The 23,588-nt window shown below is 50.0% G+C and overlaps 1 protein-coding gene and 1 non-coding gene across 2 annotated transcripts in view; both read left to right on the forward strand.

Annotated features, from left to right (window-relative positions):
- RASGEF1C (RasGEF domain family member 1C) overlaps window positions 1-23,588 on the forward strand; it is a 96,247-nt gene that overhangs the window by 57,723 nt on the left and 14,936 nt on the right. Inside the window, exons 4-10 of the mRNA XM_081497600.1 lie at window positions 1,118-1,255; window positions 8,014-8,214; window positions 9,103-9,177; window positions 17,248-17,337; window positions 18,857-18,959; window positions 19,797-19,876; window positions 19,958-20,053. Coding sequence (XP_081353726.1) covers window positions 1,118-1,255; window positions 8,014-8,214; window positions 9,103-9,177; window positions 17,248-17,337; window positions 18,857-18,959; window positions 19,797-19,876; window positions 19,958-20,053 — 783 coding nt within the window. The remainder of the gene's footprint in view (window positions 1-1,117; window positions 1,256-8,013; window positions 8,215-9,102; window positions 9,178-17,247; window positions 17,338-18,856; window positions 18,960-19,796; window positions 19,877-19,957; window positions 20,054-23,588) is intronic.
- Window positions 21,591-21,730, forward strand: LOC145511828 (small nucleolar RNA SNORA7). Its single transcript, XR_014058203.1, has one exon. It is a non-coding gene; the product is annotated as a small nucleolar RNA SNORA7 (small nucleolar RNA).

A 23,588-nucleotide genomic window follows, 5' to 3' on the forward strand; every position in this document is an offset into this window, starting at 1 on the left:
GCCTCCAAGTGTGCTGCTCTCCCTGACATGCCCTTGTGAATCAATATCTTGGATAGGCAGAGATTGCCCCTATTCACCTGCCAGGGCTTTCTGACTTGTCTGAAGCCCAGAGCCAGAAGGGCAGAGTCAGAATCTTTAACCCCAATGCTGTTTTCCAGTGTCTTAGGGGAGCCCCTGGGCTCACACAGCCCAGACCTGGGCCCCCGAGTATCATGAGGAGAGCCCCATCTGTGGCCTGGGGTGGTCCTGCAGTGCCTGCTGGGCTGCCTGCCCCCCATATCTTCTGTTCCATCCTTTCTTCTTCTGCCGGTCCACTGATGGCTCAGCCTTCCCTCCGTGCCCCACGTCCTTTCCTCTGTCCCTTGCTATATCCTGTGAGCTGCGACTGCCTATTTATACATGAGTCAGTAGGGTTCCACTGTCCAGTGACAGAAACTTGATTTCAACTGACCTAAGGCCAAGGGACTTCACTGGCTCACAAAACTGCAGTCTCGAGCTACTGCTGGCTCCAGGGGCTCAAACATCAAGTGGTCTTTCTCCCTAAGCTCTCTTGCTTTGTTTTCCTCTGGGCCAGCCTCTCTCTTGCTAAGGCAAGTTCTCTGCCTGGTGACAGGTGGCCTCCGCGGGTCCGGGGTCATGGTCTACCCTTCCCAATCCTATGGAAAGAGGATTGCAATAAAGATCCTGATCTCATTGGCCTAGCTTAGGCAGCATGCCCCTCTGTGGGCCAACGCCGTGCCCTGACTGGCCAGCACTGATCTGGGATGTTCCTGAAGCCCTGGGGTAGGGCTAGCAGGAGATGAGGGAGAGAAGGGCCCCCACAGGCGAACTGAGATGCTGTCAGCACAGAAAGGGAGACGGGATGACTGGCAGTTATGAGTAAGAGATGACCCCCATTGCAAACATGTGTCTGTCCCCCTCTGCTCTCCCATGGTCAGCCCCCGTGCCCCGTCTATCTCCTGGGACAGAGGAAGGAGAGGCCCACCTTCCCCCAGCCATCGCTGCTGCCCTCGGGAAGCCCACACGCGCAGTGAGCAGCTGAGGCAATGGCTGCTCTGACCCCCCACCTCCCAAGCAACCCTCACCAAATGCAGACAACCCTCGGCTTGCCTTGCAGGCCCGGGTCCGGAAGTTTGGCCCCAAACTGCTCCAGTTGTTGGCCGAGTGGACAGAGACATTTCCGCGGGACTTTCAGGAGGAGTCAACCATCGGTCACCTGAAGGACGTGGTGGGCCGCATCGCCCCCTATGACGAGGTGGGCAAGCCAGGCCAGAGTCCTTTCAACTTGTCTCCACCCTCACACCTGGGACCTGAGCCTGTTCCCAGGCTGGCCTCTGGGCCTTCATCTCCCCCGCCCCACGCCCTGGGGCCCCTCTGAAATCGCCCCTTCCCGCCCCATCAGAGAATCAGGCACTGGCAGAGCTGGCAGGGAAATCAGGCCTCTAGTTCCAGACCTGGTCTCTTGAGCTCTCTCCTATCCTGATCTCATCAGATGGCTCTTACAGTGCATGGTCAGGTCAGTGACCCAGTAGGCTGGCTTGGCAGAACCCTCTTCCCCAGTAGCTTGGGAGGCTGCCTGTGTACTGGGCATCAGGTGCCTCTGCACCCCACGCCTTGCCCTGTTCTCCCAGCTCCATTACTCTGGAGAAGGCACTTAAAGGTGAAAGAGGAACAAAACTCCCTACCTCCCAGGATTAGGGTGAGAACACTGAGGGGGGAGTGCATGTCGCTTGTCTTGGGAAGAAACCAAATGTGGCAAGTTGATAGCTCCACAGTGGGTCTGAACCCAGAACCAGCAAGAGCCAAAGGAAAACTGCTAAGGCAGGCTGAGCAACAGGAAGCTGCAGTCCAAGGCCTAATGAGGCTCAGAAAGGGAGGCCCTGCCCTGAGGTCGTTTCAGAGACAGAGCAGATGAGTTAGTTGTTCTGAGAGCTTGATGAGATGAAGGTCATCTCCTCCTCTGCATCCCTTGATCCATCTGCGGATTGATTATGACACTTGGCTTAGGTGCAGCAGGAAACAGGTTCAGGGAAGGCTCGATGACTGGATGAATTAGGAGAAGGAAGCAGGAAGGGGAAATGCTGACTGACTGGTTTGCTACATAGTTGGCTACTTTGATGGGTGAGTGGAGGGGGGAAGAGAAATGTTTGGGCAGTTGGGTAGGCAGGGAGATTAATAGGATGAGTGGCTGTGGAAGACTGATGGAAAGAAGTGAAGGAGAAAGGCAAAAATGATAACTAGTGAATGGGTAGATAGATGAACAGATGGATGGGAGGGTAGGTGAATGGATAGGTGGATGGGTGTGTGTGTGGGGGGTGGATGGTGGGTGTGTGTGTGGGTGTGGATGGGTGGGTGAGAACATGAATGGGAAGGTGGGTGGGTGGGTGGATGGATGGATGGATGAGTGGGTAGATGGATGAAGACAAATGTTAGAATGGAGGGAGGAAGGACAGATAAATGAATTTGATGGATCTGTGGGTGACTTTATAAAAGGGGAGGTGGGCATCACAGATGGGTGGAAAATAGATGGGTTCAGAGATGGTAGATGGATGGATGGATGGATGGATGGATGGATGGATGGATGGAGTAGAGGGTTTGTAGGGGGATGAGAGCCCAGTCCTCTGCTCTATCTCCATCCCCCGAGAGTGGGCCTTCAAGCAGTGTGAAGTCTACACCATTGACAAAATGGATTGTCTGCCCTATCAGGCCTGCCTCTGCCACTGGCAGAGCCATTTCAGAGGCAGACCCTGCCATTCTGGCCACAGTGGTTTGGGACAAGTGTAAGTCCTGGATTTGTTTCTTTGAGAAGCAGCGCCTCCTCACTACGCCCTCAAGCTCAAGAATCTGTCGGGACCACGCTAGGAAATCTTTTCTAACTGCCGAGTGGATGAAAATAAGACACAGCAAAGACCTGTCAACGGGCTGTCGAAAGCAGTGATCCTCCAGGTGTGGATTTTCAGAGCTGAAGTAACTCATTTAGGGAATTTCTCATCCCTTCCCGTGGAATCCAGTTAGGTATGCTAAGTGATGTAAGCCGGCAGTCCCCATGCCACCCAGCCAGGCACAGGCCAGGGATGCCCCGTCTGTCTTTGTGATTCTCACATTGCCCCTCTCCAGACAGCACTTCCTCTAAGGGGATGTGCAGTAGACGTTGCTTCCCTTTCCTGATGCTTCAGGCAGCCTGCAGGCTGCCCCCTTCCCAGCACAGGCACAGTCTCAGCTGACAAAGGAGTCGGTGAGCTCCAAACCAAACTGGTAAGTCAGGACCCACGGGGCTCCGAACTTGAAGTCAGGGTCAGACCTTCTGAGCCCACAGCTGTGTGACTTTGGGCGAGGTGCTTCCCCTCTCCAAACTTCAGTTTCTTCATCAGTCACATGGAGATCGTAACTGTTCCCACCACACAGGTCTGAGGCAGAGTCCCTGAAGCCACCTGTGCTTGGATGTCAGCACTTGGTAAACGTAAGCTATGATGAGGAACAAATTCTTTCCAAACTCCAGGCACATGGGGATTACTTTTAACTTTTATGAAACTTTGTATGGAACTTTTCACACATACACAAATACAGATAATAGTGACCATGGACTCCTGTGTGCTCACCGCCTATTCATCAGTCATCAACATTTCACCAAACTCGTTCCTTCTCTCCTTTCACACACTTCCCCCTCCCTCCAAATGTTTTTTTTAAATCATAGACGTTATATATTTTGCTCCAAAAACATTTCAGAATCATCTTGTAAAAGATTTCTTACACAGAGATAGGATCAAATGATATGAAGTGTTGCATACAAAACAGTGGGAAAAGCACAAGTGTTTTCAGAATGTGTGTGTCTTGGGGCAAGTTACTTAACCTCTCTGGGCCTGAAATTATTTTCTGTGAGAGGGAAGGTGATAATCCCTCCCTCGAAGGATGGTGAGGAAAACAATGCTGTCAGGAATGTGAAGGAGGTATGACAGGCCAGTGGGGAACGGGGCTTCCCCATCAAAGTGGCTGTGAAAGGTGACACCTTTCTCTTTCCTCCTGACTCCCTGCCATCTCCTGGAAGCCTCATGTTCTCCCTGTGCCCCCGACCACCTCTCAGGAACCGGGGACAAGGGGCTGGAGGGGCTCTGAGGAGGCCCTGTCCGTGCCTGTGGATTCTGAGCTGCTCCTGCTTCAGGCCCCCCTCTGCTGGGCAGGAGACTCTGCCTTAGAGGGTGGTTCCCGTCCCCCCTCTAGAGGTTGGACTCAGCCGTTTCACCTCAAGAAACCCAGAAGTTTCACCTTTTGGCAGTGCCAAAGCTAAAAGAGACTGGGGGGTCCCAGGGAGGCCTAGAGGGTCAGAGACCCGGTGAGAGAGACAGGACAGGGGAACAGCCGTCCCCTGGCCACATGCACTGGGCCCCTCAGGAAACCGACTCGACGGGCAGCCCTCTCGGCCACTAGCCTTGCTTTCCGACTCACACAGCTGTCTGCTAGCTCCCCAGGGGCGTGGGTGGTGGCCAGCTGACTTAGAGAACGAGCTGGCGATGGGTGCAGAGCCCTGCCCGTGCTGTTGGACATCGGCCACGGGCTCGCTCAGGAGGGAGCTTTCAGGAACTTTAGAAAACAAGGATCTTTACTTGTCTGGATGGAAACCGATCCTAATCACAAAACGCTGGGTCCAGGAGAACTTGGAAGCACCTGGAGAGAGCTGCCCCTCACTCAGGCCACCCTGCGATGGCTGAGACCCGGCTCTGCACGCAGCAGGCGGCACTGTGAGAACCACAGAGCAACCAGTCCAGCCCCTGTCCTCCGCCCCTGGGGGAGAGCTGAGGCAGCAGGGCGGGCCCCGGCGCTGCAGATGTAGGCCCCGACAGTGACAAGGAACACCTGGGCTTCCTCAGGGGTAGGTCCCTGGGCCTGCCTGCATTCACCAAGATCTCGCAGCCTGCATCCACAAGGGGTGGAGATCACTGAGCAAATGAGACAAGGTCAAAGAGAAGGTCAAATACCCTCCCCACATTCTGATTCACCAAAAAAAAAAAAACCCAACAGATAAGCTTGAGGTTAACACCACTGGAACATGTTTAAATGAATTAGCACACAGTCAGTGGCAATTTGGAGTGGATATTGGTTCTATAAAAACAAGTCCTGCTAAATTGTTCGCATATTTTTAAAAATAGGGGCAGTGCGCAGCTCTATCAAACTATAGCCACAGACGCACCTCATCCTTGACTTCAGTAGGCCGTGCAGCCTGCCTTGGAGAGGCTGACTGATGAGAGGCAGGTGGAGGCCAGGTTTGTCCAATCCGCTAATGTGTGTGGGTCCCTCCTGTTCATTCCGGGCACCAGCAAAGAGAGACCCAGCGTGGCCTTCATGGAGCTGGTACTCCAGTGAGAGGCTTGGGCAAGGACTGTGAAGGAAGGGAACGGAGCTTGGAGGAAGAAGGCTGTACAGGTCCTACCTTGGTTGTGGGGCAGGAGAGACAACGGGTCAAAGGGGTGGGGGCGGGTGGCCTGTGTCTGGAGCAGAGAAAAGAGGAGCAAGGGCCACATGGAGGCCACTAAGCACGGCCAGAGCCGACCTCAGGACCCCTGGGCCATGTCGGGCTCTTGTCTTTGCAAAAGTTTAGGGAAGGAGGGTGCAGGGGTTAGATGTGTGTTTGGAACAGAACGCTCTTGCGGCAGGGTGGAGTGGACAGAGGCTGACGTGAAAGCCCAGGGCCCACTGAGGAGGCGACTACAGCCACCAGGGCAATGACTGCAGCCTACACCACATACACTGTGGTGGAAGACGCGGAAATGGAAGCAAGCAAAATCAAGAGGGCTGGTGATGGTCTGGAGCGGCCTGAGGGAGAAGGTGGTTTGAGGATGGCTCCAAGCCGGGAGCCTGATCCCGGTCCTCTGTTCCCTGAGACAGGGAGCAGGTGGAGCAGGCAGCCCTGGGGAGGACAGCATGGCTTCTGATGGCATGTGTCTGGTCCAGGTAGCCCCTTGCCCATGTGGCTCTGGAGATCAAAGGAGAACACTGTCCACACACTGTCCACACTAAACGACACTCGGAAGGTGAGGCAGGAGGAACCCAGCATGCAGCCACAGGGCAGACCAGTAAGCCCGCAGACAGCCCAAGGCAGGAGAACTGGGGAGCTGAGGCAGACGCTGCCTGAGAAATGACCCCCTGGCTCTCATGACAGGAGGTCCTCGGTGACAGTGAGAGTCAGCCTGGTGATGGGAGTGGAGTCAGGTGAGGTGGAGGAGGGCTGAGTGGGAGATGCAGGAACTCGACAGCCAGTGTAGCCACCTCCAGACTGAGTAGCAGAAAGAGAAGAGGGGTGGGTGGAGGTGTAGGGGCTCACTGGTGACCGATGTGTGTCACTGGGGCTGCCTCTGGCTGGACTTGATTCGCTGTCTTCCTGGCACTCAAATGGAAACCTGGGAGGCGGCATGCGTGGTAAGCATACTTTTGAATACAGCCCTGACAGCTCAGTTGGTAAAGAATCCGCCTGCAATGCAGGAGAACTGGCTTCCATCCCTCGGTTGGTAAGATCCCCTAGAGGAGGGAATGGCTACCCACTCCAGTATTCTGGCCTGGAAAATTCCATGGTCTGTATAGTCCATGGGGTCACAAAGAGTCGGACACGCCTGAGCAACTTTAACTTTCAAGCTGAGGGGGGGGTGTTCCTCCCACTGGCAACAAAGGGAAGTGAGATCTCAGGTCATCCACACACTGGGTGCCTTCTCGGTCTGTCCCTCACGACTCTGGGAGTCAGGGTCAGAGTTAGGGTTTGGGCTCAGGATCAGGTTCCCTGTGTCCTGAGGGCTCTACCAAAGCTGTCCTGGCCACTCCACAGAGAAGCACCTTCATAAAGTGTGGGGATACCATCTCCATCGCCAGAGCATTTGGCATCAACAAGGGTGGTCCTCAGTGCTCCTCTGAGCCCCGTCAGAGGCTTAAAGAACTGCTGAGGTCCCCAGGCAAGCCCTACACCCTGTTGCCCATCTGCAAAATGCCTCTGGGGTTGTGTGTACGAAGAACATGCATTTTTCCTATCAGAAATTACCTAGTAGTGCTGACTATTCACCACCTTCTCCTGAGGCATCTGGGACCAGGCCCCACTGGAAACTCCACCTGCCTGCCTGACACCTTTTTGCTGCCGGGAGTCCAGACCCCAGATGCCCACTGCTGCTCCCAGGCCAGCTCCCGGCTCGAGGGGGTTGAATCCACCTCTGGGGGAGCCATTTGCTGACAAATTGGGGGGCCTGTTCTGTGGATTATTGACAACCCTTTGGGAAGGTGAGGACATCTTGCTCCATAAACCCAGCTAGTCTGATGTGCCTTCCCTGGAAATAGGCGTCTCTGAGGCAATAATTGGTTTCGCTGTGGGGTGGGAGGGTGGTCCCTGCACCAAGCCCAGGGCATATGAGCTGCACGGTGAAGGGCCCTCTTGGTACAGTGAATGGTTACCAAGTGTCCACTGCATGCCCAGAGCTGTAACACAGGTCAACTCAGATTCCCTGCTGCTGCCGAGCTATCACTGCAGGGGAGTAAACAACCCCAGTCATCTCCTGCAATGGCCCCACAAGGAAGTCACATAGGGTAAGCTGGAGAAGAGTACCTGGGGCAGAGGATGGACAGCAAGGCTGGGCGAGGAAGGCCTCTCTAAGCTAGGCCTGGGAGACAGGAAGGGACACCTATTAAAGCCAAGCAAAAGGCTAGCATCCAGGGAAGGGCCCATCCCACGCCTCCCTTCCTCCACTCCCTGGCAGTGCCCTCCCCACCTGGACAACTCGGGCAGCTTTGCACCCCAGTCATCCTCTCTGATGTGTGCTCTACTCAGCTCCCCCTGGCAATCCTGAGGCCTTTGCCCCAGCCAGCCTTGACTGTGAGCCCCAACCCCAGCCTGTCCTGAGTTGGGTCCTGCTACAGGGTGGGAGCTGATACAGGTATACCTAGGAGTAGCCCATCCGTGTCAGCTGGGAAGCCTTCCTGTCTCAGACATTGCTATGCAAAGGCAGGTTTCCAGGCCTGAGCACCATCTCTACCCTACTCCAGGCATACAGAAAGAGGATGCATCAGCTCCTGCAGGCTCTGCACCAGAAGCTAGCAGCTCTGGGCCAGGAACCAGAAAGCCTCTTGGGCACCGACAAGCCCGTCTCCTACAGGACCAAACCTCCAGCCTCCATCCACAGGGAGCTCCTTGGCATCTGCAGTGACCCCTACATGCTGGCTCAGCAGCTGACGCATGTGGAGCTGGTGAGCAGACCTGTGCCCTCCACCCGGACCCAGAGCATGGAATGCTGACCGTAGCCAGCCACCCCTCCCCCATCTGGCCCCCAACCTTGTCTCAGCCTAACCCAGGGTCTGAGCCCATCACTTCAGGGTCACCCCGGCATCTGCAGAGGGCCCTGACTCTGGAGCAGTCTCTCACCATCCCTGGGGTGAGGAATAGAAGGGCTGCAGGTACCAACCTTGCCTAACTTTGGCCTCTGGCCTGTCTGAGTCCAGGCCTCAGACAGAGGTTCACATCCTGGCTCTGACACCACTGGATGTGTAATCAGCCCCACAGCTAGCACCTTCCCCACTCAGGTCTCAGTTTTCCCCATCCAGGACTCACACAGCCACTGCACCCTCCACAGCTTTCTAGAGAAGTGCGAACAGCCTTTATGGTCAAGACTTACATTCACTGTCTCATTTCATCTTCCCACCACCCACGCAGGTAGGTGTTGTTATTATTCTCTTTTCACAAATGAGGAAGCTAGCTTTAGCTTAAGTGATTTGCCACAAGTCACACAGCAGAAGGAACAGAGCCAGGATCCGTTTCTGACCCAGACCCCATGCTCTTAGCCCCCAGGCCTACCCTGGAGGGAGCAGATCATTCCGATGACCCAGTTTTGAGACTGGTTTCCTAGGTATCTCACCCCACAAGCACTCCCTATGGAGACGGTGACCCTGCCCACATGAAATGCAGCAGCCCCCTGGGTATACGAAGGGAGGGACTGACACCTTCAGGATGGTGCTGAGCTCCGTGACAACCCAGAACAGGGCTGTGGAGCCCCCCATGAGAAGGGCAGTGGGCCCATGCCAAGTGCCCAGTGGGCATCCTTTCTCCTTTTCCTGACTCCTCGTCTCTCTCTGGTGCAGGAACAGCTACGACACATTGGACCTGAGGAATTTGTCCAGGCTTTTGTGAACAAGGACCCCCTGGCCAGCACAAAGGTAGAAGGCCCATGGATGGACTGTCCGGGCAGGGACCCCTACCCATTAGTCCCTCTGTGGGATTCCCAGAGCATCAGCTCAGCCAGCTTCAGAGGGGCCCAGAGCAGAGCAGACGGGCTTGGCGGGGACGTGCCCATTCCACCCATCCCCCTAGCCTAAGGCTGTCACATCCCAGCAGCCCTGAGTCCCAGGGAAGCCTGGGAGGGCAGGACGAGCCTGACAGGATCAGCTACCCAGCGAGGGCCTGGGGCAGTCCACGATCCAAAGCCCTGGGTGGGTTAGAGGGTGGAGGTTCACACCAAGGCCACTAAGACCCCACGTGCCCTCCTGGTGTGTTGTGGTGGGCGCCGATGCCCTCTAGTGGCCACCTGGGGAATGCAGGCCAATGCATGCTATCCAAGGAGTTCAGAGCCTGCCCCTCTCTCTGAGAGCCCATCCATCAGTCTACCTGGTGTTTATCAAGGAGTTAAATCTGAAGCAGAGCTGGAAATATTATGTCTTCTTCCCTGACACCTAATAAAAGAAGTGCAAACTAAATGTACAATTGCATTTCACCTCCAGGATAAGCAGAGATTAAACATTGTGTGTGTGTGTGTGTGTGTGTGTGTGTGTGTGTGTGTGTAGGGAAAGGGACAAACACAAACAGCTGGTAAGGAGTGAAATTGGCACAGCCACTTTGGAGAGCAGCATGGCAGTAGAATCAACACTTGAAATGTACATTCTGGACCCCAACTTTTCACACCTAACAATTTATCCTACAAGTATACACACACACGTGTATACACAAAGATGTACACAGAAAGATATCTGGGATATTTTATGACCAAAGGCTGGAAGCAAACTACCTCACCATCCACAGGGACTTGATTAAATATCGTAATACATCCATACATAGAATGCTATGCAACTATTAGAATAAGAGCATCTGTAAGAATGGAATGAAGGACATTTACATGGCATCTTTGGTGGCTCAGATGGTAAAGAATCTGCCGGCAATGCAGGAGATCTGGGTTCAGTCCCTGTGTTGGGAAGATCCCCTGGAGATAGGAATGGCAACCCACTCCAATATTCTTGCCTAGACAATTACATGGACAGAGGAGCCTGGCAGGCTATATAGTCCATGGGGTTGCAAAGAGTTGGACATGGCTAACACTTTCTTGGGCCTCCCTCGTGGCTCAGATGGTAAAGAATCTGCCTGTGGTGAGGGAGACTTGGGCTCGATTTCTGGGTTGGGAAGATCCCCTGGAGGAGGGCATGGCAACCCACTCCAGTATTCCTGCCTAGAGAATCCCCATGGGCAGAGGAGCCTAACAGGCTACCAATCCACGGGGTCACAAAGAGTCGGACACAACTGATTGACTAAGCACAGGACACAGCAAGAACAGAATATTTGCCAAAGATCCATTTGTTGAGAGATGAAAAAGTGAAGAGCAGTGACAAAGAACATGTGACCACCTGTGTAACAGAGGAGGACGCATACTACTTATCTGCTTGTGCATGTGTGTGGACAGTCTCTAGGAACGGCGCCCTGAGGAGCTCATCGTGGAGCTGGGAGCAGGAGTGGGAAGGGGACTTTGCTGCTCTTAGCAGGCTGTTTGCTTTTCTGTTTTGTTTTGTTTTGTTTGGGGTTTGGGCCATTTCCAGGTATTATTTTATATTGTGAAATACATCATAATTGCTTACCCACTCTACTGTAAATGAACATTTCTGTGTTCTAGCCTCTCAGCTATTATAGATATTGCTGCTATGAACAGTCTTATACATTTCCTATGTATGTGGGTACATTTTTTTCTAGAGCATCAGTTCTCAAATGTTTTAGTCCCAGGACAGCTTTCAGTCTTAAAAATTATGGCGGACCCCAAAGAACTTTTGGTTATGTAGACTAGTTCCCTACATATGAATGATTTCCATTTTGAGAGCATGTTCGTAAGTCAAATTTGTTCATAAGTCCAGCAAAGTTAGCCTACATAGCCAACTAACACAATTGGCTATATTGTACCGTGCTGTAATAGGTTTGTAATACTTTTCACGCAAATAATACATAAAAAAACAAACACAAAAATAGAGAAAGCATTTTAAATCTTACAGGACAGTACTTTGAAAATCACAGTACAGTACAACAGCTGGCATACAGGGGCTGGCATCACGTGACTAGGAAAGAAGGGTTACTGACTAGAGAAGGGAGAGGAGGTGGGAGATGGTAGAACCAAAGGATCAACAGCAATAGGAAATGGAGGGCAAGCTGCCATTTCACTCATGTCTGATGTTGATGGAACACATGTTCACATCTTTGAAAGTTCACAACTTGCAGGTTCATATGTAGACAGCTTATTGTAATAACAGCTACCCATATTTATTATATTGGGCTTCCCTGTGGCTCAGAGGTAAAAAATCTGCCTGTCAATACAGAAGACACAGGTTTGACCCCTGGGTCAAGAAGATCCCTTGGAGAAGGAAATGGCAACCCACTCCAGTATTCTTGCCTGGGAAATCCCATGGAGAGAGGGGCATGGTGGCTTATGGGATTGCAAAGAGTTGGACATGACTTAGCAACTAAACAACATTTATTATATTAGCCAGTAAAGCCAATAACTTTAAAAAATATTTATTCAAAATCTTAATAATCCATTATATGTTAATAAGTTACATATTTTATGAAAAGTAACCATTTTCCAAAAAATATTAATGAGAAGATTGATATTGTTTTACAGTATTTTAAAAAATTTCTCTCAGTTCCGTTCAGTTGCTCAGTCATGTCCAACTCTTTGTGACCCCATGGACTGCAGCACACCAGGCCTCCCTGTCCATCACCAACTCCCTGAGTTTACTCAAACTCATGTTCATTGACTCGGTGATACCATCCAACCATCTCATCGTCTGTCATCCCCTTTTTCTCCCACCTTCAATCTTTCCCAGCGTCAGAGTCTTCAAATGAGTCAGTTCTTCACATCAGGTGGCCAAAATATTGGAGTTTCAGCTTCAACATCAGTCCTTCCAATGAATATTCAGGACTGAATCCCTTTAGGATGGACTGGTTGGATCTCCTTGCTGTCCAAGAGACTCTCAAGAGTCTTCTCCAATACCACAGTTCAAAAGCATCAATTCTTCTGTGCTCAGCTTTCTTTATGGTCCAACTCTCACATCCATACATGACTACTGGAAAAACCATAGATTTGACTAGACAGACCTTTGTTGGCAAAGTAATGTCCCTTCTTTTTAATGTCTCTTTTTTTTTTGTCTCGGTTGGTCATAACTTTTCTTCCAAGGAGCAAGCATCTTTTAATTTCATTGCTGCAGTCACCACCTGCAGTGATTTTGGAGCTCAAAAAAATAAAGTCTGTCACTGTTTTCATTGTTTGCCCATCTATTAGCCATGAAGTGATGGGACCAGATGCCATGATCTTAGTTTTTTCAATGTTGAGTTTTAAGCCAACTTTTTCACTCTCCTCTTTCACTTTCATCAAGAGGCTCTTTATTTCTTCTTTACTCTCTGCCATAAGGGTGGTGTCATCTGCATATCTGAGGTTATTGATATTTCTCCTGACAATTTTGATTCCAGCTTGTGCTTCCTCCAGCCCAGCATTTCTCATGATGTACTCTGCATATAGGTTAAATAAGCAGGGTGACAATATATACAGCCTTGACGTACTCCTTTCCTGATTTGGAACCAGTCTGTTGTTCCATGTCCAGTTCTAACTGTTGCTTCTTGAACTGCATACAGATTTCTCAAGAGGCAGGTCAGGTGGTCTGGTATTCCTATCTCTTTCAGAATTTTCCACAATTTGATGTGATCCACAGAGTCAAAGGCTTTTACGTAGTCAATAAAGCAGAAGTAGATGGTGTTCTGGAACTCTTGCTTTTTTGATGATCCAACGGATGTTGGCAATTTGATCTCTGGTTCCTCTGCCTTTTCTAAATCCAGCTTGAACATCTGGAATTTCACAGTTCACGTACTGTTGAAGCCTGGCTTGGAGAATTTTGAGCATTACTCTACTAGCGTGTGGGATGAGTGCAATTGTGTGGTAGTTTGAGCATTCTTTGGCATTGCCTTTCTTTGAGATTGGAATGAAAACTGACCTTTTCCAGTCCTGTGGCCACTGCTGAGTTTTCCAAATTTGCTGACATATTGAGTGCAGCACTTTCACAGCATCATCTTTCAGGATTTGAAATAGCTCCACTGGAATTCCATCACCTCCACTAACTTTGTTTGTAGTGATGCTTCCCAAGCTCCACTTGACTTCGCATTCCAGGATGTCTGGCTCTAGGTGAGTGATCACACAATCGTGATTATCTAGGTCATGAAGATCTTTTTTGTATAGTTCTTCTGTGTATTCTTATTATCTTCTGTGTATTCTTAATATCTTCTGCTTCTGTTAGGTCCATATTGTTTCTGTCCTTTATTGTGCCCATCTTTACATGAAATGTTCTCTTGGTATCTCTAATTTTCTTGAAGAGATCTCAAGTCTTTCCCACTCTATTGTTTTCCTCTATTTCTTTGCATTGATCACTGAAGAAGGCTTTCTTATCTCCCCTTGCTATTCTTTGGAACTCTGCATTCAAATGGGTATAGCTTTCCTTATCTGCTTTGCCTTTCTATTCTCTTCTTTTCATAGCTATTTGAAAAAAATCTCTCTAATGACTGACAATAGAAGACAGCTGAATTCTTTTAATTTGCATTCAATCTCTTGACCTAACGTTATTTTGATTGAAAATCCAACTTCCTCACACAAATATGTAGTTGGAAAAGGACAGGGTATATTATGGCCTTTTCAAATAATTGTGAATATTCTTCTTTGATACTACACTAAAACTCAACAAGGAATAATTTTTTATGATTAATTGTAGTTTGGAATCTGAACTCCATCACATTAAAGTCATTGGTCCATCTTGAAATGGCAACCTACTTCAGTATTCTTGCCTGGAAAATCCCATGGACAGAGGAGCCTGGCAGGCTACAGTCCATGGGGTCACAAAGAGTTGGACACGACTGAGCGACTAAACCATGCATCTTGAATGGATCTTTTTGCCTATGTATGATTTTGACATATATTGGCCATTTGGAAAATACGGATTCACCTAATCAAGCAGATCTTCTTCTGAATTTTGACATATTTCATTAGATGATATTTTAAAATAATATTCATTGTATATATTCACTACTAATATCATCCCAAAAAGTTCTTAAGTATTGGGAAGCTGTCAAGCTCTAGCAGCAGATACGTGTTTTTTAGGTTCCCAATTTTCTCTTGAAAACTTGAATTTTATCCTTGGCAACAAATACTATCACTTGTTTTCCTTGAAGGTCCAGGATCATTTTAATTGATTTTAAAGGAAGTATCAGCCAAATACTGCAATGTGAATAACCATAGTGGGTCAGTCTTTCTTCAGGTAAAAATGGTGTTCTGTGGGTAAAGTCAAGCTCACGTAAGGTGCACCAGTGTGTCTCCATAAGAACACCATGAGACCTGTGTGTACAGCAGAAGTACCTGTGTCTACAGTCCTCCCTGTGTATCTGCGGGTTCTGCAACCACAGATTCCACCACTCTCAGATTAAAAATATTAGAAAAAATTAAAATTCAAGAAAGTTCTAAAAAAACAAAACTTGAATTTGCTCTGTACCAGGCCACTATTTACATGGTTTTTACGTTGTATTGGGTATTATAAGTAAACTAGAGGTGATTTAAAGTATACAGGAGAATGTGCATGAGTTTATGCAAATACTGTGCCATTTTACACAAGGAACTTGAGCATCCTCAGATTTTGGTATCCAACAGGGGTGGTGGAACCATTCACCTAAGGATACCAACAGATGACGGCACTCCCATTCTGTCACACAGAATATGGAAAAGACATGTACTCAAGGGTTGAGATTTAATAAAACTCAAGTTTATGTCCTCAAGAACATTCCTAAGTCACTCTCACTTTTTTTCTTTTACTGTGAGTGTGTAGTAGTGAAGAACACAATGGTATCATTTGGCGCTTCTGTCTCAGTTCAGGCTAAGGAAGCAGTAATTTTACCCATCATTCTATTATGTATCAGTGCAAATGTTAAGACAGTGAAAAGGCAGTCATATTTTATGAACATGAAGATAGGTTTGCCCTTGTGGACCTCCTGAAAGGGTCCTGGAGACCTTCAGGAGTCCAGGGACAACACTTTGAGATGTTGCTCTAGGATATACCTATGAAAGGAATCATTGTGAAAGGAATCACTGCCTACCTTGTATCAGTCACAGGGTAGGCACGTGGTCAGCCTTACCAGGTGATGCCAAGTGAGGCTGTATCCATTTACACTGCCTCCAGGGAGTTATTCTTGCTCCACAGCCTCATTGACACTTGAAGTTGTCAAACTTTAATTTTTGTCAAACTGTTAAATGGAGCATCTTTTCATGTGTTTTGGATCTTCTTGTTTTCTCTTCTATGAAATGCCTGTCCCTAATTTTTCTTCAGTTTTCTATTACTGATTTGTCTTTTTTCTTAAGGATTTTTAAGAGTTTTGTGTGAGTGTTTAAAATATGTACAAGTTAATTATCCTTTGTCAGTTAGATGTACTGCAAATTTTCTTCCCCTGGTTGATTGCTTTGCTTTTCATTCTCATTATTGTGTCTTTTAATGAATAGGTGTTCTTAAGTTCCTCCTTATATGGAATTTACAGTTTTGGATTATTTCTGCCTTCATATTTTGAAGCTATGCTAGTAGGTGTAAACAAATTTAAACTCATGCTATATTCCAATAAGTCAAAATTTTTATCTTTATGCAGTTACTCTTTAAACTCTTCTAATGCTTCTTGCCTTAGAGTCTTTTTTTGCCTTAAAATCTATTTTGTCTAATATTAAAATAGATATGTGATATTTATCATGCATATTTTTCTATTTTTATTTGTATCCCTATGTTTGGGATGTAGCTCTTGAAAATAGCAGGCAGTTGGATTTTTTTAAAAAATTAGTGACTAAACAAATCCATATAGAGTAATTTCTGATCTAATATGGATTTGTTTTTACTGTCTTCTGTTGTACCTTGCCTTCTTTACCTATTCTTCTTTTTTCTTTCTTTGCTTCTTTTGGATTCTCTGAAATTGTGATACACTTATGCAGTGGATTTATAAAATTATGTTTCCATTTTTTAATTATGTTTCTAAAGGATATTTGATAGCACATGAGAAGGTTCATGTGGGAAAATGTGGAAATATATATAGTTATAGATAGAAACATACATACATACATATGACTGATCCTCATTATTTGCCATCCTTATATCCTATAGTCATCATGAACACTGAACTGGCAAATATTGAGTCCTTCCTCCTAAGGAAAATATAAGATTAGGGTCCTTGCAAGCCCCTCATCACAGCCTTTTCATCAATCAGTCAATATATAACCTTGATTTGCGTGTGTTTCTGTTTAATGAGACCTTATAATGTTGATTCAGTAACGTTGAATTCATGGCCAACAGTACTACAACGCATGTCTGAAGCTTATCAAACACATATTTTTTTTCCTTAGCGCACATGTCAGCCTTCATGTGCTTAGGAACACAAGACAGCATGGCTGCGCTATGCTTGAGGGTTCCATCTCTGTGCTTGGGGCCACTTTGAACAGTGAAATGACCAACAAATGACACAAGATAGATTAGAAAAAGGACACTTGTTTACAGTAGAGAAGCTGAAACCAGAAGTCAGGGCATCAGCTCAACCTCAGCTGGGAACTCACAGATGCATTGGATGACAAACGTCTTGCCACTCTGTGCATGTCCACAAATGACCAAGAAGTGGTATGAGTATAAATCTGGAGGTTACAAATGAAATGAAATTTTAGGAAGCAAACACAAAATTTATGAGTAATGAGCATTAATTGTGTGTAGGGGTATATGATATATACATACATTAAGTTACATCTTTAGGTGTGTAGAAAATATAACTAGAAGGATATGTTAAATCATTGATATTTGTGGATGGTTTCGAGGTTTCGACATTTCTGAGATCGTCTATAATGATGATGGCTGACTTTTAAAAAGTTATTCGTGTTCAAAAAGTTATTGACAAAACATCTGAGCGTGGTTCTGTGTCTTTCCTAGCCTTGTTTCAGTGACAAGACTAACAACCTGGAAGCTTACGTGAAATGGTTCAACAGACTGTGCTACCTCGTGGCTACTGAGATCTGCATGGTGCGTAGGAAGCCAGACCCTGACCTGGCATGGCCAAAGGTGGCTGGGGCTTGAGAGGAGCCCACCTGGGGGGGAACCAGAAGACCGTGACCAGCCCATCTGTCTCCTAGCCCAGAGCCGGGCTGGCACCCTCTGGGACACCAGGTGTTACCTGGCTTGCCTGTAGAGACATTTTCCCCCTGGGTAGAGGCTGACATGAATCCACCTGCCAGTCCCAGAGGGCGTCAGAGAGATGCTTGCTGAGGGAGAGGGGAGTAGGCTATCTACTTCTCCCACCTGTGCCTGGGGCGGCCTGGCCTGCAGCTGAATTCTGTGTAGCTTACTCAGGACTTAGAGATAGAAATAATCCACCTTTAAGAAGTGGGAGGTCGCACTTTGAAGTCCAGGTCCCTGGCATCTCCCAGAAAGCAGGGAGACTCAGCAACACTGAGCTGGACGTGCTCGCCACTTGATCTCAGCCCTGCCGAGCCGGACCCTGCCAAGCCTCATCCCCGCCTTATGGCAGGGGGACCCTCTCCCCAGTCCACTCCTCCACTGTGCAGTGAAGTCCAGGGCCCCTGTCTCAGGGACAGTTTGGAGGTAGCATATGTGCTGGGGTGGGCTCTCTGGAAGCAGACAGAGCTTAGGGGGTGAGGGGTTTGTTTATGAGGGCAACACCTGCAATGAGAAAGTGGGAGAGGCTGAAGCAGCTCCTGTCAGGACACCCACACCCACTCCCGTGGTCGAGCCCGCTCATCCGCCTTGCTCGGTCCCCGCCACCGTCACTGTGGGGGCCGCCCTCCAAAGCACAGGCAGGACCTCAGGCAGGCAGCTCTCTGAAGGGTTTAGGTGTCACAGCTCCACCAATAACACAACACACTTCTCAGCAGCAGTAAAGACCACGGCCGCATGTCTGGGAGGCAGGCGATCTCCTTGGAGAGGACAGTGTAGGGTTCCGTGAGCCCTGCCTCTTCTGATGTTGCATCACTGGCCTGGGAGCCAAGATATATGGAGCTTTACCTGAGTCAAACCTGGACTGAGCTCACCCCAGAATCAGGCAGCACTCGGCCCAGAGAAGGACACGGTCTGGTTCTGAGGCATCAAAGAGGTCAAAGTCTCACACACTCAGCTGGAATTGGGGGTGAAGTCACACAGTCAGTTGACAGAAAGCAGTGGTGGGGCTGCTACAGAACAGGGCCTCAGGGTCACTGTGTGATCCCCATATCCCATGCAGAGTGAAGGATGTTTGGTGCTGCATCTAAGGGAGGAGATGCTAGAACTGAGCCTGAGAGGAGCAGGACGTGAGAGGGCCCCCAGGGCCCCCCATGTCACAGGTGGCTCGTGTGTCCGCACAGAAGTCCCCCCCCCCGACCTGACCCTCTGTGCCCCCCCCGGGGTGTGGTGAGACCCTGAGTCCTCAGGCTGCAGATCGCCCTGGTCCCAAACGTCTCAGCAAGAAAGAAGTTTAATGAGGGGCAAGATGCAGGTCAGCGCAGGGTGGGGACTGCTCGTCACTGAGTCTCAGGTACCCTGTCCCCAGCCGACCAAGAAGAAACAGAGGGCCCAGGTGATTGAGTTCTTCATCGACGTGGCCCGGGAGTGCTTCAACATCGGCAACTTCAACTCCCTAATGGCCATCATCTGTGAGTGGGCCAGCCAGGCCTGGGGCCCCCGGGGCAAGTGCTCCCAGAGAGGGCGGAGCAGGCACAGCCAGGCAGTGAGGCGCAAGTCAGGATGTGCCTCTGAGCAGGAGGTGGGTGCAGGCTGGGCCCCAATTCCTCCACCCCACCCCGAAGGTCCTGGGGCAGTGCCCCTTTAGAGTCAAGCCCAGCCCTTTCAATGTGCTTGCTGAGAGCTTGGCGGCATGTACCCAAATTCAGGGAGAGTGGGGACCCGAAGCAGGCACCTGGTCACAGTGTGGGGCCCATATTGTGGGCACGGGGACAGGGGCCTGCACACACAGAAGCCAGGCCGGCCTGGACACAGCATCCATTAGCGCCCACCCACCCCCCATCTCGGAGAAGGCGATGGCACCCCACTCCAGTACTCTTGCCTGGAAAATCCCGTGGACGGAGGAGCCTGGTAGGCTGCAAGGCCATGGGGTCACCAAGAGTCGGACATGACTGAGCGGCTTCATTTTCAATTTTCACTTTTCACTTTCATGCATTGGAGAAGGAAATGGCAACCCACTCCAGTGTTCTTGCCTGGAGAATCCCAGGGACGGGGGAGCCTGGTGGGCTGCCGTCTATGGGGTCGCACAGAGTCAGACACAACTGAAGCGACTTAGCAGCAGCAACAACCCCCCATCTGGAAGGCTGAGGCTCCTACAAATGTCAGCCCTGGTCAGGCTGCAGTCTGAGAAGATTAGGGGATCAGCCAGCCGGGGGCTTCGTGGAGGAACTGTGTAGCAATAAAACTATGCAGCTCAGAAGAGCCCTGCCAGCCTGGCCCTGCCCCCAGCTCAGCCATCCCTCTTCCAGTGGGCATGAACATGAGCCCAGTCTCCAGGCTGAAGAAGACTTGGGCCAAAGTGAAGACAGACAAGTTTTTCATCCTCGAGGTAAGCAAGGCTGCTGGGCGCTGGGGGCCGCCAGCCATCCCCAGGACACAGTTGCGCAAATGCCTCCCTGTCTCCTTCCAGCACCAGATGGACCCAACAGGCAATTTCTGCAACTATAGAACAGCCCTGCGAGGGGCAGCCCACCGCTCCCTGACTGCCCACAGCAGCCGGGAGAAGGTAGGTCAGAGGCTTGCCTAGCCCTCAGAGCTCCTCCCTCAGAGCCCAGACCACCTGGGCTCAGGAGGGCTCTATCAGAGATCCTAGGTGGGGACTGGAAGGTCACTTGGTCCAATCCCTGCCCTTGAACAACCTCTGTAATAGATAGTCATGTCAATTGCTTCAATGCCTCCAGTATCAGGAACTCACCGTTTCCCCAAACAGATCAACACACTCCCCAGCAGCTCTAACTGGTAGCTAGATGGATGGACGGGGTCAATGGAAGAATGGCTGGAAGAAGGATACGTAGATGGGTGGAAGGGTGCGAGGAAGGGAGGGAGGAAAGGTGGAAGGAAGGATGGAAGGCTAGGGGTTGGAAGGAAGGTAGAGGGTGGAAATGAAGGCGGGGAGGAGGGAAGGAAGTTTGGAGGTGCTACCACCGCCCTGCAGTGCCCCAGGCCGAAACTTGGAGGCCAGAAGTTCACTCTGTGCTCTCCTCCTGCCCATGGCTGGCTCCTTCCACCCCTTCCACTCCCCTCGTGTCTGTCATGAAGCCCCCTCCACGCAGGTCTCTCTGAGTGACTTCTGTGTTGAGCTGGCTTCTGATGGAACTGCTCAGGTCCATAAAACAAGGGCACAGGTTTACAGTCCTGAGGACAGACAGAAATGGTGAAAAATTCTCACACGTGGGAAATGCTTCCACCCTGAGGGCCGCTCCAACGGCCCTGCCTCCACAAAGCCGGCACCAGGTACCCAAGGAGCCATGGCTGTCCCCAGAGCCCCACTGCCCTTAATCCCCACCCTCTGTCCATCTCAGCAGGGCTCCCCATTCCAGCTCGATTTATCCATCACACCCCAGAACTGCACTAGGAACTCAGCACCACAGTGAGGGGCTGGAGACGGATGGAGACCACCCTCCCTCCTGGCCTGGTGAGGAGGGGGACAGGACAGGGCTCTGGAGCAGGGCCACCTGGTCCTAGTCCTGCATCCACTGCTTACCGCTGTATGAGCTCAGTTAGTAAAGAATCTGCCTGTAATGCAGGAGGCGCAGGTTCAATCCCGGGGTCAGGAAGACCCCCTGGAGAAAGAAATGGCAGCCCACTCCAGCATTCTTGCCTGGAGAATCCCATGGACAGAGGAGCCCGGGAGGCTACAGTCTAGCCCATGGGGTCGCAAGAGTTGGACACGACTGAGCGACTAAACCACCACCATGAGTTACTTAACCTGAGTCTCAGCTTCCTCATCTGTGAGATGGGGTAATAAGAGCCCTACTTCACAGGACAGTGATGAGGAAGCAATGTGATCCCATCTGTATACAGTTTAGCACATGAAGTGCTCAGGCCCACCACTGATGCCCCTGTGACCAGGGTGTAAGTGGAGACAGAAAGGGTCTAAACACGGCATGGGGAATGGCAAAGATGTCCCTCATTTTGTGGGTTGTCTCCTACCATACTGGTATCGGGAATGAATATTTGTGACATGCTCTCACTGTCTCCAAGCCCTGGCGCAGAGAAGACATGAGCAAATGGTTGCTGAATTGACATAAATCTAAGGTAACAACCTCCCAGGATCGCATCTGGAGAATAGCTTGTATTCTGCCAGCTTCGGAGTCAGGAGGGAAAGCAAGCCTGGCAGAGGTACCCATTCCGTTCCCAGTTTGCTCAGTATCTGGTGATTGGAAGACACTCTGCAACAAGAGGAAAAAAAAAAAAAATCTAAGGTAACCAGTTCACCCTGGTTTGCCTGGGACTGCCCCAGGTTTAGCACCACAAGTTCTGCATTCCGGGAAACTCCTGCTGTTGACAAACCCTAGTGAGCCTGGCTCTGCTCCTGGCTTAGTGGTCACTAGCTAGATGACCTTGTGCCAGGCTCTGACACTCTATGGGCCTCAGTTTCCCCCTCTGCCCTGCCCAGCTGAGCCATCCATGCTTCTATGCTCTGCCAAGTGGTCAGTGCTCAGGTTCTCACTTCAAAGCCCTTGTCGGCTTGGATGGGGAATGATCTAGGCATTCCCCGAGCCAGAAGTATCAGGACTTGAGTGTCGGGCTGGAAGCTGGCTGTAGCTAGACTGGCCACATGTGCCCAGCTCTGGAACCTGAGGGCAGAGCAGATGTGTTATTTCCTGGGCTGGCAAAGCACAGCACATAAACTAGGTAGCTGACAACAACAGAAATGTACTGTCTCACAGTTCCAGAGGACAGAGGCTAAAATCAAGGTTGGCAGGGCCACGCTTTCTCCAGAGGCTCTGTGGAAGGATCCTTCTTTGCCTCTCCCGGTTTCCGATGGCCACAGGCATTCCTTGGCTAGTGACTGCGTCACTCCTACCTGTCTCTGTTCTCACATGACTATGTGAAACAGATGGTATATGTCCAAGTTTACCTCTTTTTATAAAAATACCTGCCCACATAATCCAGTGTGACCTCATCTCCACTTGATTCCATCCATAGCAAGACTGTATCTCCAAATAAGTTCCCATTTGTGAGCACTGGCATTTAGGATGTGAACATGCCTTTTCTGAGGGGCACGATTCAATCCACACATAAGGTAGACCCAACTGATCCCCCAACAGTAGTCTGAGCTGTGAGCAGTTGGTCTCCTTTCTTTGTGCTAAGTGCTAAGTCACTCCAGTCATGTCTGACTCTGTGTGACCCTGTGGACTGTAGCCCACCAGGCTCCTCTGTCCATGGGATTCTCCAGGCAAGAATGAATACTGGAGTGGGTTGCCATGCCTTCTCCAGGGGATCTTCCCCACCCAGGGATTGAACCTGCATCTCTTAGGTCTCCTGCATTTGCAGGCAGGTTCTTTACCACTGGCACCACCTGGGGTCACCAGGTGCAGAATAAGGAGGGAGAAACAAGACATCTGACAGTGAAACAGAGACCTGACCTTCTCAGGCTGAGTGCAGAAGCCCGTCCCTTCAGGAGCTGGAGTAGGGATGTTTCCTGGCCTTGCCCTGGTATGTCAGGATCAGATCTTTAGCTTCAAGAAAGACATGGAGTAGCAAATTATTAAATATATTTGTAAAGGAGGCCACAGAATTTCACAACAGATGATTCACATTCCATGTTTTTAATTCATAAAACCAAAACTTTTAAAAAACTTGTTCTATTTCCATCTATTGATTCTTGTTTTAATATTTATTTTATATTTAGCAGTGTGGGCACATGAGTGGGGAGGCCTGTCTGTGGACCCGTGACCTGTGGGGGGAAGCTCCCACTGGCCTCTCCCAACAGACGATGGGAGAAACGTTCAAAGGCCACTGAAACTCTGCATCTTTCCCTTGGCCCCAACATGAGGGGGGAGTGGCATTGTATACAGCAAGAGCTCAGTCAGCACTGGGGTCTGATGGGGCCTGGGAGAAAATAGTCTGGCTCCAGTTTGTGCCTCCTTTCTTTGTGGTTTCCACACTACACCCCACCATGGTGCATACTAGGTAGTATATAACCCGTGGGTCTCTGAGGCTGGGCAGCCTTGCCCGGGAAGTCTCTCTTGCCCTCTGCATGGGGGCATCTGAGGGCCCTGGGGCAGGGGGCTGCTGCCAAGGCTGCCTCTCTC

The sequence above is a fragment of the Giraffa tippelskirchi genome, chromosome 6 (genome assembly GCF_054371585.1).
Source record: "Giraffa tippelskirchi isolate mGirTip1 chromosome 6, T2T-mGirTip1v1.2.pri, whole genome shotgun sequence".
Classification (NCBI taxonomy): Eukaryota; Metazoa; Chordata; class Mammalia; order Artiodactyla; family Giraffidae; genus Giraffa; species Giraffa tippelskirchi.